This window comes from Podarcis bocagei (assembly GCF_964188305.1).
Source record: "Podarcis bocagei genome assembly, chromosome: 7".
Taxonomy (NCBI): Eukaryota; Metazoa; Chordata; class Lepidosauria; order Squamata; family Lacertidae; genus Podarcis; species Podarcis bocagei.
Window position 1 is genome coordinate 85,925,945 of NC_138132.1, and position 15,090 is coordinate 85,941,034.

At 42.0% G+C, this 15,090-nt stretch overlaps 1 protein-coding gene across 9 annotated transcripts in view; it reads left to right on the top strand.

Annotated features, from left to right (window-relative positions):
• The window catches only part of ATXN2 (ataxin 2), a 64,164-nt gene that overhangs the window by 7,439 nt on the left and 41,635 nt on the right, over positions 1–15,090 (top strand). For 8 of the 9 annotated variants that reach the window (XM_081202944.1, XM_081202948.1, XM_081202945.1 and 5 more), the window contains exons 2-3: positions 11,780–11,816; positions 14,353–14,412. In XM_081202944.1, coding sequence (XP_081059070.1) covers positions 14,380–14,412 — 33 coding nt within the window. In that variant the 5' untranslated portion in view covers positions 11,780–11,816; positions 14,353–14,379. Of the gene's footprint in view, positions 1–11,779; positions 11,817–13,122; positions 13,304–14,352; positions 14,413–15,090 lie in introns of those variants that run through there. The other variant, XM_081202952.1, reaches the window with a different exon arrangement.

The following is a 15,090-nucleotide window of genomic DNA, read 5'->3' on the forward strand; positions in this document are numbered from 1 at the left end:
TTGAGACCAAGTGAAGATGCCTGGGCCCCCCTAATACCTCCACCATCTGGAGGTGCATGCCTGGGGATCATTGGACCTTGACTGTTTTCACACACGAATACCTCCTCCTGTAGAATTCTATCAATTAGATTTAATCTGCACAATCTGAATGAATTTCTGGAACCAAAATGCTTTTTCTGTGCAGCCTGAGCAGGAGCAGTGAACAACATTATAATTGTTGTAGCTTGTTTTCACTTACCCTACCCCCACTGCTGTCTCATGGAAGATAGAGCAAGCTTGTTTTCTCCTGCTCTGGAGGTTAGGACCCAAACCCATGGAATCAAGTTACTAGAAGGGAGTGTCCAACTCAACATCAGGAAGGACTTTCTGAGCTGTTTGACAGTGGAGCAGACTCCCTCGGAACGTGGTGGTCACTCCTTCATTCATTAAGCAGAGGTTGGATGGCCATCTGTCTTGGATGCTTTAGTTGAGATTCTAGTTACAGAAGGGTAGCCGTGTTGGTCTGCCATAGTCAAAATAAAAAAATTCCTTCCTGTAGCACCTTAATTAGTTGGTCTTTAAGGTGCTACAGGAAGGAATTTTTTTATTTTGAGATTCTAGCATTGCAGGGGGTTACGCTAGATGATGCTTTGAGTCTCTTCCAACTCCACAATTCTGTGATTATCCTATATATTTGAAATCAAAGATGGAGTTGGTGTTTCTCTTCTTGCAATCATTAACTAAGCTTGATATCTTTGCCCTGCTCTTTTGGAAAGTCAGGGAAATGTGCTCTTTCTAACTGTTTCTGAAATGATGAAGTGACCTTGAGAATCTCTTCCTGCCCCAGCAAGTTGCTAATTAGTATCTTTACAGCAACGTCTTGAGACTGATACATGTGGAGTACAAATGAGCTATTGCCTACAAGGTGGTAGAATCCCCCCACCCCACATACCCCAGTAAGGGGCATGGGAAGCCAGTGAGTTCGTTCCGAGTAGTGTGGAAAGTGCAACTGTTCATTATTTTAGTACAGTGGTACTTCTGGTTAAGAACTTAATTCGTTTTGGAGGTCCGTTAACCCGAAACTGTTCTTAACCTGCGGCAGCAGCAGGAGACCCCATTAGCTAAAGTGGTGCTTCAGGTTAAGAACAATTTCAGGTTAAGAACGGACCTCTTGAATGAATTAAGTTCTTAACCCGAGGTACCACTGTACAGAAACAATTGTGTTAATCTAATCTAAAGGACTGCTTAACTCTAGAAGAATACTTAACTGAAAACTTAACCAAAAAAAGATTGCAGAAGGGTAGTCATGTTTCTACTAAAATAAATCATTAAGGAGCTTGTGGCATCTTAAAAGACTTAGGGATTTACCAAAGCATACATTTTTGTAAATGGGATTTCATTTCATTTCATTATATGCATGAAGTTTATCTTCAGTTGAAATGTAAATATACATATGGGCGGCAGTGGTAAACATGGAGGGGAAATGTCATGAACTGCAAAAAATGCAGTCTGTGACCATTCAGTTGTACTTTAAATATATACAAAATAAACAGAGTTGACCACAGCAGCAGTAATGAGTGATAATGTAATCACCAAACAAACAAAAACCTGGGACGTTTGCATTTATTTGTTTGTTTGTTTGTTTGTTTGTTTGTTGGAGGGAAATTGCATTCTGCTTTTTACAGAAGAAACATAAACAGATTACAAAAACGTAATAAAATACATGACAACAAAAGCAGTTCATATCAAGGTAAAAACATATCAAGATAGTTAAAATACTTTTCATACAATAAAAACAGGATGTAAACAGAATTCAAGCTTTAAGAAGCTCACCTGAAACCAATCAAAACCTCTCTAGGAAAGAAGTTCTGCAACTACTGCAGAAAACACCCCCTGTTGTGCCCCAGCTAATTGTGCTTCTGAAAGTGATGAGATGCATTTCAGGGTCACTGATGCTTAATGCATCGGGTAGGAAAAGTTGTGTGGCAGGAGGTAGTCCACCAGAACTCCTTGACAGTATGGAGCTTCATAGGTGAGTAATGATTGATAACAGCTATAGCAATCCTTGATCATTGGGGGCGGGGGGTGTTTGCCAAGTGTCTTTGTAATCTTATTTAGGAATTGATACCCCTTTTAAAAAAGGACCCACATCAGGCCAACAAACTGCTTTGTTGCAAAATACACATTAGAAAACATCTGAAGGCAACATCTGAAGTTCAGGAAAGTTTTTAATGTCTAACGTTTTATTGTTTTTTATAGTTTGCTGGAAGCCTCCAAGAGTGGCTGGGGAAGCCCAGCCAGAAGGGTGGGGTATAAACAATAATATTAATATTTATCTGATGCTGGTCCTTTATTCTTTTCAGTCCCTATTTGAACATAAAAAGCCAGTCACTTTGTACCTGCCTGCCGAACTCAATAGGATGTGCAAACCAAGTTTAATGAAGGAGGTAATGATTGACAGGCATGGAAACGTTTGCTAGGACTATTTTGAGGGAAACTGTGGTTGTTGGAGCATAGAGCCATTTATCAGGACAGCTTCACCGTTTATAGAGTTTTTGCTTTCTGTTCACTTGTATGTTTGGCATTAGCTGCATTCAGACAATCATAAGCCAAGATAAACTAGGAAATTTCTAATTGATAAGTGAATATATGAGCAAGCTTTTTACTCACTCAAATATGTTGGTTTAGAACTAGGAAACTATGGATTTGGAACAAGACAGGATCCTAAACCATGGTATGTTGTCTTTGTATGTCTTGGCTGATGTAGTGTCTTGATTGATGTGGTGTTTGGATATGGGAAAATCCCCACTCAAGATTTTGGAGAGCTGTGGATCTATGGAGCATCTATGGAGGGAGGACTTTAGCTCAGTGGTAGAGCATCTGCTTTGCATGTAGGAGGTTCCATGTTGAATCCTGAGCATCTCCAGGTAGAGCTGGGAATGTCCCTTGCCTGGAGAGCTGCTGCTAGTCAGTGTATACAATACAGTGGTACCTCTGTTTAAGAACTGTCCAGTTTAAGAACGATTTGGTTTACACACTCCGCAAAACTGGAAACGGTGTATTGGTTTGAGAACGTTACCCCGGTCTAAGAACGGAAGCCAAACGGTGGAAGGGCACCGGTGGCGGGAGGCCTCATTAGGGGAAGAGCGCCTTGGTTTTGGTTTAAGAACGGACTTCTGGAACGGATTAAGTTTGTAAACCCGAGGTACCACTGTATTGAGCTAGATAATGTCCCACCACCTTTCACCCTTCAGAATTGTCATAATGGTGATGATCCTCAGAGCTCCTTGAAAGAAGGGGTTGTGCATGAGATTATTGATTTGACCCCATGTTCTACATAATACTACACAAACACTTTAAAGTATGATAATCAGAACTGATTCCAAAATGAGTTTGAGGCTTTTCAGTAAAGATTACTGCCTTACACTGTATTTGATTTGTTCTTTCTATATTTGGGTTTTTTTGTGCTAGAAATACCAGAAAGCAAGATCTTAGTTGCTTCTCTGTTTACACAGAAATATGTTTATTTTGAGCTCAGGCCTGAGCTCATTACCGTACGTAGCCTGAACCCCCCTGTACATAAAGAGGCCTTGGATTTGCCACACTTTTTCACCCCACTTTTTTGCCAAAGCTTTCATGCCTCTGTAAATGTAGAGCAGAGGAGGTACATCTGAGTCTCCTCCAACATGAGGCATAGTTGTCAGTGCTATGTGAGAGCACAAAGGTAATTGAAGAACAGGCCTGAATGCACCAATTTGTCTTGTATGCCAAACTGGTCAGGAGTAATACAAGCTTATTCATCAGGGCAGAAGGTTTTGAGTCTTGGTTGCAACTAAGGGAATCCATTGACAGACTTTTTAAAGAACCGCCTCTGCAACAGCTCCTGGGTGTGAACTGAAGCCCTTCTAAGCTTACACACTGTGTTGTGTCTAATGACTTCGACTGAGAGCTTGGCAACTCAGCCACCAAGGTTCTCGCTATTTAGTATTGCTGTCATAAGGGTTGATGTGCCCCTGTGGGTTTAAAGGGGATTGTGATTGCTGCTGTTTTTGGTGTTTTCTGTGGTGGCAGTGAATATACAGTGGTACCTTGGTTTAAGAACAGCCCTGTTTAAGAACTATTCGGTTTATGAACTCCGCAAAACTGGAAGTAGTGTCCCGGTTTGTGAACTTTACTTCGGTCTAAGACCAAAATCCGAACGGTGGAAGGGCACCGGTGGCAGGAGGCCTCGTTGGGGAAAGTGCACCTCGGTTTAAGAATGGTTTCTGTTTAAGAACGGACTTCCGGAACAGATTAAGTTCGTAAACTGAGGTACCACTGTCGTTGCCTTTCATATTCTTGTTCCCACTTTTCTGCTGCTCTCTAGTGCAGGCATGTCCAACTCCCAAGAGACTGTGATCTACTCACTGTATAAAAATACTGGCTGTGATCTATGCATTGTTATTGACAGCCAAAGTTGTTGAGCTTCGTGATCTACCACAGACGTCCAGTGATCTACCGGTAGATCACGATCTATCTGTTGGACATGCCTGCTCTAGTATGACCAGCGAACATAGCTGAGAATGGGGCACTGCAGAGAGCAGCAGTCTGGATTCTTAGCAGCTGAGGGAAGTGGCGTCTCCAGGGTAGGGAGACAGCTTGGACCTTGCCTCAGTGGTCTGGTCTTGTTAACTTTCAAATGTGTTGTCATTCAGTCCTGTAGGAAAATGCTTGGCAATGGGTTGCGGTGAGGACAAAGCTGGCCCCAACCCTGATGCTGGGTGTCCTGGCCCACACTGACAACAATCTTGTGCATAGGAGGCGTGATACATTTTCCAGAGGGCTTTGCTGTGCTGTACAAGCCACACACACTGTATATAGGAATCAGAAGTGTCAACTTACATTGAAGTGTTGCATCATGTTCAGGGTTTCAGTCACTTAATTCCATCCTTTTGGTTCCATCCCCCCAACCAAAAGTATTTTGTGCCCATTACGGATGCTCAGGTGTCTTTTGGGAATTTCTGGGTTCCCTCCTTCCATAGGGTTTTCCCTCAATTCTGTTATTTTTTTTTGGGGGGGGGGAGAGGAGTGCAGTGAACACACTTGCACCCAGTCCCAGCTATACTAAACTCTTGAATTTTTTTACTGTTGTCTATAAGTAGCTCTTTCTCCCGCTTGAAAAATGCTGTGGACCAGGAAGTGACCTATCCAGACAATGAAATTTTTCTGTTTGCCAGTGCTTCCCCCCCCCCCCCAATTAAATTGGTGCTGGAACTCACCATGAAGTTGTTACACTAAGTCACCGGGCAACTCAAAGCAGCCCTGAACAGATGCCGGTTTGACAACAGTTGCGTTCATCACCCATAGAGGCCATAAAAACTGTGGCAATCTGTCTCCATAGCTAGTTTTGGGGTTGCCCCTGGTTTTGGTGGATGTCCTATCAATGTGCCTCTGCCTTCCTCGTTCTCTTAGATTCTTTTTTTTAAAATAAATATTTTATTAAATTTTCACAAATAAAAAAACAAAGAAAATACAAAATCACAAAAAACAATACAATACAAAAATACAGACATTAAACATATCAAAAGAAAAAGAAAAAAAGACATAAAAAAGCATAGAAAAAAAGTTCACTTTCTTAGATGTTATTTCCATAACCCTCTTTCTTGAATCCCTCGCATCTCCCTTTTCTGTGTTCCCATTTACAAAATTTTATTCAGCAATATTGCACCTTCTCTCAAAACTTATTTTAAGTTATACGTTTCAGTTATTATGTCTCCAATTTTTCCCTTTGTTATCAAATATTTAAGCTTGACATAATGTTATTCAAATTTCGCCTTTGTTCTTATAAACCAATTTTACATACTCCTTTCAAATATATCACTAATGCCATATTATCTTTATATCCTGCATCCTTCTAACATTCATACAATTTACAATATTTTTGTAAATAGTCCTTAAATTTCTTCCAGTCCTCTTCCACTATCTCTTCTCCCAGGTCTCGGATTCTGCCAGTCAATTCTGCCAATTCCATGTAGTCTATCAGTTGCATCTGCCATTCTTCCAGGGTGGGCAAATCTTGTGTCTTCCAATATTTTGCGATGAGTATCCTTGCTGCTGTTACTGCATACATAAAGAAAGTTCTGTCCTTCTTTAACACCATTTGGCCAACAATGCCCAGAAGACAGGCCTCTGGCTTCTTAGGGAAGGTATATTTAAATACCTTTTTCAGTTCATTATAGATCATTTCGTTCTCTTAGATTCAGGCGGATGGCTAGGGCAGCTCAGAAGGGCACATTGCGTAAATGTGCATGTGTGCAACAGTAGATGGCTGGCTGGAAAGCTTAAAGCCCAACACCACTACCTGGGAGACAGATTGAAGAAAAGGAAATATAAATTGGCCCTTCTCCGTAGCTTGACTAGGAGTGGCTATGAGATAGGTGAAGTCATAGATCTAAAAGAAAGTGTAGACTTGCACACACTGACTAGCTTCTGTTTGACTTGAAATGTTTGTTTTGGGGTTTTCAGAAGTATGTAAAGGCAAGAAGTGTGTGTGGGGGGGGGAGTGCTGATCGCAATGGCACCCACCTGAGAGGTGCCACAACTGTGCTCCAGCTGAAAAAAAGCACTGCTTTCTGCCATATACAGACATACAGTGTATTTTTTTTTTAAAAAAACTAATTTTATTAAAGTTTTCTTGGTTTACAAAGGTATGCGCAATGTCTCTTTTTTCAAGTTACATTTTCCATAGGTCAGTTTCATTTGTTGAGGCATTAGGGTTATATTAGGAAGAAGAGGGGGAGTGCTTGTGTTCCTTTGGTGGTGAGAGAAGTTGGGGTTGGCTTAGGGTGCGGTTGCTTGTTTGTGATTGGTTGGTTAATAAGTGCATGCATGAGATGACTCAAATTGGTACTTATGTACAGATGCACTGGATTCACTTATTGAGGCCTGTTATTTCAATACCCCCCCCCGTTACTTTAGCAGCTGTTTTTGTGGGTGTTGTGGCCCTTAAGCATAAGAAAGGCTTTTAGCAGGGCTGTCGGCCTGCCCTCAGGAATTTCACTTAACCACTCAATGATTTAACAACACCAGACATAGCTAATTGAGAGCTCTTCGAAGTCCACTGTGTTGCTGCTTGTGTAAAGCGCTTGAAGATGCTTGAGCAGAAGGAACTACAGTGGTGCCTCGCAAGACAAAAAGAATCCGTTCTGTGATTCTCTTCGTCTAGTGGTTTTTTCGTCTTGCGAAGCAAGCCCATTGAAGGATTAGCGGATTAGCGCTATTAGCGGCTTTTAGCGGCTTATCTGCTGATCGGATCAACTGATAAGCAGCTTAGAAAAGGGGGGGGAGGGAAAAAAACCAGCAGGAACTCGCAAGACATTGTTGTCTTGCAAAGCAAGCCCATAGGAAATTCGTTTTGCGAAGCACCTCCAAAACTCTTTTGTCTAGCGAGTTTTCCGTCTTGCGAGGCATTCGTCTTGCGGGGCACCACTGTAATTTGTAGGTACACTGTGGTAAGAGCAGAAGAGAATTTTTCTGGTAGCTTCACTGCATTACTGTATCAGCTTCTAGGAAGCCATAGCATGCAAGTTTGTAACTGCTGTATGTAGCCTTTCACCTAGCTGGCAGTAAAAACTAATGTTCACAAGATCTCTAAATAATCCAGAATAGCTGGAAGGTAGTAATGTTAGGCAAATGAGCCAAGTGACTTATATGTCTTTGCAGTGCTTGATTTATGCAACTATTGTCACTTGTCAGTACAGTCAGTGTTGGCCATTAAAAAAACAATTAGAAAGGGACCAGTGTAAAGAAGTGGTAGCTTGCAGCAAGTGTACAAATGTGCCTTTCAAAACGGGACAAGGTGGAATGGGGCAGAGTGGGCTTATGCGCATCCCGGCAGCATGTGTAGGTACCTCGGAACACAACTCCCACCCATGCAGATGAGGAGTTGCATATACCATATTTTTCGCTCTATAACACGCACCCGACCATAACACGCACATAGTTTTTAGAGGAGGAAAATCCGTAGGCATGCCACCCGTAGGCATTCCCTCCATAACACGCGCAGACATTTATCCTTACTTTTTAGGAGGAAAAAAAGTGAGTGTTATGGTGCAAAAAATACGGTATGTACATTGGTGATTGTTACCAATCTAGAACATTTTAAAAGAGCATTAGACAAACTCATGGAGGAGATAGTCATTGATGGCTTCAAGCCATGATGGCTATGCTTTGCCTCCACTATTGGAGGCAGCAATGCTTCTGAATACCAGTTGCTGGAAACCGTACGAGGAGAAAGTGCTCTTGTGCATGGCTCCTGCCTGCAGGTTTCCCTAGGCATCCAGCTGGCCACTGAGAATGTGATGCTGGACTAGATGGGCCATGAGTCTGACCCACCAGGCTCATGTTCCTATGTACACACATACAGTGGTACCTCGGGTTAAGTACTTAATTCGTTCTGGAGGTCCGTTCTTAACCTGAAACTGTTCTTAACCTGAAGCACCACTTTATCTAATGGTGCCTCCTGCTGCCACCGCGCCGACGGAGCCCGATTTCTGTTCTCATCCTGAAGCAAAGTTCTTAACCTGAAGCACTATTTCTGGTTTTGTGGAGTCTGTAACCTGAAGCGTATGTAACCTGAGGTACCACTGTACTTGATTCATTAATAGGTGAAGCAAGAATTTAAAACACTCCAAGCTTGCTGAATCAGATCTCAATCTGTTTGGAATATTTTATTTTTTAATTGGAAAAACCTACACCACTAATTACTAACATATGTACATATTTAGGTGGTTCTTCAACCAAAGTTCACAGGGCAACATACAAAAATTACAATAAAAGCATGGAACATAGTATCAAAGATGTCAGATATATTGTGATCCATATGCCTGGGCGTTTTATTGGTTAGATAAACAAACTATACTAATGAGCAGCTACCAGAAATGCACATCTAGGTCTCAAAGAAATCGCATGCATGTTAGAAGTAGGGGAGAACTCTTTGTTCATCTTTGAAAAGTTTTAAAACACGCATAATTGGGGGGGGCAGTTCACAAAATAGCTGAGCATTTTTTTCACATGTGTAACAATCATAATACTTTCTTTGTTACTGCTCAAAACTAAAATGCAGCTAATTAAATCTTTTAGCTTTATACATTTATGCATTTTGACCTGGTTTTGGTTTTTTTTGAAGCAGGAGCTGCTTTGTATTGAGGCTAGTGTGCTTTTTGAGGTGATGGGACCCCAGGGGAGAATGAGCTACTCTAATTCAAATATCTGAGAGTTTTGCAATAGGAGAGGTAGGCAGAGCTTGAATTAAGATAGAAAGTGCTGTGATAATTGCCAAGCTTTATATATTGCCCTTGTTATCAAATAACATCAGATGTGTGCGAGCAGAATTATGCTTATGTACTTAATTTCCTTAAAGGGACGCGGGTGGCGCTGTGGGTTAAACCACAGAGCCTAGGACTTGCTGATCGAAAGGTCGGCGGTTTGAATCCCCGCGGCGGGGTGAGCTCCCGTCGTTCGGTCCCAGCTCCTGCCCACCTAGCAGTTCGAAAGCACCCTTAAGTGCAAGTAGATAAATAGGTACCGCTTTATAGCGGGAAGGTAAACGGCGTTTCTGTGTGCGGCACTGGTGCTGGCTCGCCAGTTGCAGCTTTGTCACGCTGGCCACGTGACCTGGAAGTGTCTTCGGACGGCGCCGGCTCCCGGCCTCTTGAGCGAGATGAGCGCGCAACCCTAGAGTCGGTCACGACTGGCCCATACGGTATGGGGTACCTTTACCTTTACCTTTACTTAATTTCTCAGAAAACAAATTTGAAAAGTACTCAAGTATGTAATTTCTGTTCTGTATATCATAAGTACCTTTATTTGTTTTTTATAATAATTTTTATTAAGTTTTCCATTTTAACAATCCATTATATCATAAGTACCTTTATTAAATGAATTTGTTGTAATTTGAACTGTTTGACATTGTCTGGTTGCCATCATAGAATTGCAGAATTGCAGTGTTGGATCACAAGGCTCATCTAGTCTAACTCTCTGCAATACAGGAATGTTTTACTCAACATGGGGCTTGAACCCAGAACCCTGAAGATAGTGTCTCATCAAGTTAGCTATTTTTTCTTGGTATGATTTTTCTGAGCCCACATCCCCCCACTTGTTGTAAGTCAGAGTGATATATCCCAGATCATATGCAGAAATGTATATATTGGGTCTAAAGTGGTGCCCCGCAAGACGAATGCCTCGCAAAACGAAAAACGCGCAAGACGAAAGGGTTTTTCGGTTTTTGCGTCGCTTCACAAGACGATTTTCCCTATGGGCTTGCTTTGCAAGACGGAACTTCTTGCGAGTTTTTTTTCCTTTTTCTCAAAGTGACCGCAAAGGCGAGCTCCGGTCGCGCGGCCGAGGGAATCCCCGCTGTGGGTCGTCCAAAATTAGCCCGAGCACGCCACTCACCTAAAAGGCATGGAGAGACGGAGGGAGTGCGCGAGGATCCCGGTGCAGAGGAGGCTCCTACAGCAAAATAAAGGCAGTTGGCAGCCGGAGGGCTCCAGGACCCGGAGCTGCGGTGGGGCCATCGATGGCGTTGCTGGAGACTCCTCCCTCTGGGCCTCGCTCTCTCTGCCTTCGCCGGCGCTTGTCCTGCCTGCGATCAGCCGGGCTCATCGCTCCGCTCTGCAGAGCGCTGCGCAAAGGCGTGGCGGGACAGGTGTCCGGGGACGCTTTGGCTGAGCGCGCCCCGGGATCGGAGGTGCAGGGTGCTTGCTGCAGATCTTATCTTCCGGGGTCGCTGGGATGGCGGCGGTCGGGGTTGTGTTATGTAAGCGCGTCAGGAGGGACTGCTTAAGAGGTTGGACGAGGCTTATGCAATGGCCAGATGCTCCCTAGGGGTCAAGGCTTCAGTTGCGGGAACGAGTTTATACCTGTAGCCGCTAAGCCGCTAATAGCCGTGCTTCGCAAGACGAAAAAACCGCAAGACGAAGAGACTCGCGGAACGGATTAATTTCATCTTGCGAGCCACCACTGTATATGCAAGACTTCAGGGAATTCCAGAACTGCCATTAAAATCAATCACTTTACTGTTTTTCTGCTGTTGTGTCAGTGGGAGAACTGATCTAATAGTTTTAGGTTACTAAATATCAAGATGTCTCTTCTGTAGGCAGTGTGCTCTGCTGTTCCATAAGACTGTTGTCCGTCAGACTCATGATGACCTGTGTTGAATGAGTTAGTCCGATGAGTAGATGGCTTTGACTTGCAGTGAGGGGTTAAGATTGCTTGGCTTTTTGGTATTCTGGCTCTGCTTTTCTTTGATGAGGAAATTTTTGAATTTCAACATGTTGGCAATGAGCTGTTTGAGTGCTTTCCAGTTTATTTCCTCTCCTAATAGACTGGGGTGGGGGGTGGGGGCGGGGAGAGTTGCTTTGAGTCATATGTTTAGGTTATAATTTATTCCCCTCCTCTGCTTGTCTATTTGGGAAGTTAAAATTTCTGTCACCATTTTAAAGGTTGCTTATTTTTGTGACCCTTTTTAAAAATGAAAAACAAAATATTCTGATGTGTTGAGAAACATGCTAAGCAAATTTGTTTCTTAGGGAAATTATTGATAGCTGTAAACCCTAGAGTACACTTAAATAACAATTTATTTATATGTGGTAATGTTCTGGACAACAACAGAGTAGAATGACTGCAAAAGTAGGTTTTTTTTCATCCTTGTTTCATACTATAGTGAGGCTTTCCATTCTTTTTGGAGAGTTAAATTTCAGCCACCTAAACAAGCATCTTTTGTTTTATTTAGTCTCATACCTGTCTTTATTAATTGCAGAGGTCGCAGCAGCGGCAAAAGTCTGCCTCAGCCTTCGGTAAGTACATATTTTAATGTTTTAGATTGTGGTTCTTTGTTGCACACCTGATAATGAGATATATTGAGTGTGAAAGGCAGAACTACCTTTTATAATAAATATGTTAGCTTCATTGCTATTGGGTTTTCCTTTGGGCCGGATCAGATAATAACCTCTCCTTGATCCAATCCAATATCATTTGGGTTGGATCAGATAATGACCTCTCCTTCATCCAGTCCATACAGAAAGGAGAGTGAGGAAGACTGAACTGACATGCCAGTCCCGCCGCAGATGTTCACATGTGGCAATTTCCTAGTTGGATAAGGAGGGCAGGCATGCTCTTGCTTCTTTCAACATATAACTTGTGTAGGCTGGATCAGAGAGAGGTGTTGTCCAGCCAAGCCATTTGTCACACTCCGGTGGAATGCAACCTGACATTTTCAGACAAAATTATACTTGGGAGTATAAAGCACTAAACTGACAAGTTTTCTAGATATTTTTGGCAACTAGGCAGCACACAGGCAGAATAATTTAAAGCTGTTGCTGGTGACAGCACCTAAATGTTTTCATTCTTGCTTGAGACTTGAAACACCAACTTCTCCCTCCTACACTGATATGATAATATTTTATTTATCAGTTCTTTTATTGCATTTGTAATGTGTTAGGTTTGTTTCTAGGCTGTGGGCACCATATGCAGAAAGCGGGGGGCTCAGGTTTATTTTATTTATTTATTTTATTTTTTAATAACATATTTTTAGAGCATTTAGAATTCTGTCGAGTATAAGAAAAATCAACAAACTTTGAAAATAAAGAAATCATAATAAAATTAACAAAATATAGATACAATCAACAGAGTTTAAAAACAAGTTTTCTTAAATTAACTTTACCCATCTTCATACCTGCAGTAGGGAGAATTGGGACGGTACATTATATCTCTGTTCTGTTGTTTTCGCTTACTGGTGAGAAATCGAACATCATTCTTGACCATGGCTTTGACTACCTCCACTCAGTTTCTCCTAATTTGAGAAACTTTGGGAAAGGTATGACATTAAATAGTAGAAGAAAACGGACATAAATATGTAGTCATATTGATGATAAAAAAATTATGTTAGAAACCTTTTTCTCTTGTTGTATTTTAACAAATTATATTGTCTAGGAAGCTCAAGGTAATTCAGCTGATGACCTTAATACACTTTTACTGAGTTACCTCCTAAAATGCTTTCTTAGGTAAATGGGTGATGTCACAAACCTAATGTGCTTCAATATAGAGAGGGCTACATGACACCCAGGCAGTAGGAGACAGCCCAAAGTCAGCTGGTCAGTCAAAAAGATTACAATGGAGCTTTCGTCTTTCTTGTTCTCTGGTTCACAAGAGTAAAATTGATGGAAGAATGGAGACAGCTTCCAGTCTAGAAGCTCTGCCATCGCTACACATGTGTATGTGCAGACCCACGGAAGGCAGCTGCCTCTGTGACATTTCATGTTTGGTAGGATCAGAAGCATGCCATGTACGTTCTTTTGTAATGAACAGTGTGCGGTCATATGTGAGGAACCAAAGTGTAAAAGAAAATTGGTCTTGGAATCTATTTCGAATTGACTTTAACATAGCTTTTTTAGACGTGTCCCTGTGAATCTGTACTTACTGTAGAAGTGCTAGCTTTTAAACCAGCCTTACCATAACCTGGTGCTGCCCTCCAGATGTGTTGGACTACATCTCCAACCAATTCCATGTGCCATTACCATGCTGAATTGTTGGGGGAAAGCTGCATTTAACTCACAAGTAAAAATTGCAGTGCTTATTCTTGTCTTTCCAGGATTTCAAAGCATTTTAATTTAATCTATCTTGTTGGAGCACAAAACAATAGGGAGGTTAAAATAAGCCTGGCAATGATTAACATACAGGCGTCAAGCGTGTTGGAGGCAAACTAGAGGGTTCTGTGTGTACTCTGTGAATTTACAATAGCAACCCTATGGTTGTTTCCAACCAAGTCCTCATGTGAGCAGCACAATTTCAGTTTGCATAACAGAACCGCCCCCTTCCTTTCCATTCACCTTCCAAAATCTGCTTTGGAGGTCTTCTCGTCCCCCCCCCCCCTTTAGTGATTTGTAAGTCTTCTGGTGGGAGCCTCTTTTGGCCGAAGAACAGGCTTTTAAAATGTCCCCAAATCCCCTAAAATTTTAGCACTAATTTGTTGCACTGTTTTAAATATCACATTGTTTTTCAATAGCAGCATGTATTACTGTGGGTTTTTTTTATTAGTTTATATATCAGACCTGTTCTATAAAGTACTGAGCAGTCAAACAACCAAATCTTTTTTGATTGGTCAGACATCCAACCCCTCTTCAGCATTTGGCAATTGGTTTGTCAAATGAATGGGGTGTGAACAAACGTCAGTGCTGTTTTGATTCCCTTTGACTAACCCAGTTAGAATTATTCCAATGGCTTCCTGGCTCTTCTCCCCTCAGCCCGCCTGGCCTGGCCCACCAACAGTCTGAATTTTTGTGAGTTGCAGCTGTGCTTTGATGCCTAATGAGTCCCCCCCCCCTCTTGTTTCAGGTTTCTTTCCCTGGTATATATGCGAACATGCGGATGGTTCACATTCTCACATCAGTTGTCGTAAGTTATAACCAAACATTTCCCTGGGGATTCTTGTAACAACAATGTTAGAGGAGATCTTAATGGCTTATTTTTTATATAACTATTAATTTACATTTCTAAGTGGGGTGCATAAAACTAACCCAGAGAAAATAGATCAATAAAATACTAAAAAAATAGCATAAAACTAAAGGCCCTGATGTTGGGAAAGATGGAGGGCACAAGGAGAAGGGGACGACAGAGGATGAGATGGTTGGACAGTGTTGTCGAAGCTACGAACATGAGTTTGACCAAACTGCGGGAGGCAGTGGAAGACAGGAGTGCCTGACGTGCTCTTGTCCGTGGTGATACAGAAAGGGGGGGCATGTCTTCTTCACCTCCTTCTTCACTACAATATATCCATTTATTTTCAATTGTCAATGTCAAAAGGGACTAAAATCTATAAAATTCATAGAAGATCAACGTGCCAATTTGCTCAATTTCTCTAGGACCCCATGACACCTCCCCTGTCCTCCATAATCCCTCAAGCAAGGTGTCAAGACCCTAATCTGATGTAATCTGTGTAACCCAACCTCTTCTTAATGTATTCATGATGTAACTGGGATGTATTTTGCACTGTATTCTGGGACATGGAGGAAAATTTCAAAAGTTCATGTCACCCCTTTCTCGCTGTTCAATCTCGCCTTGAACCTGTTGCGC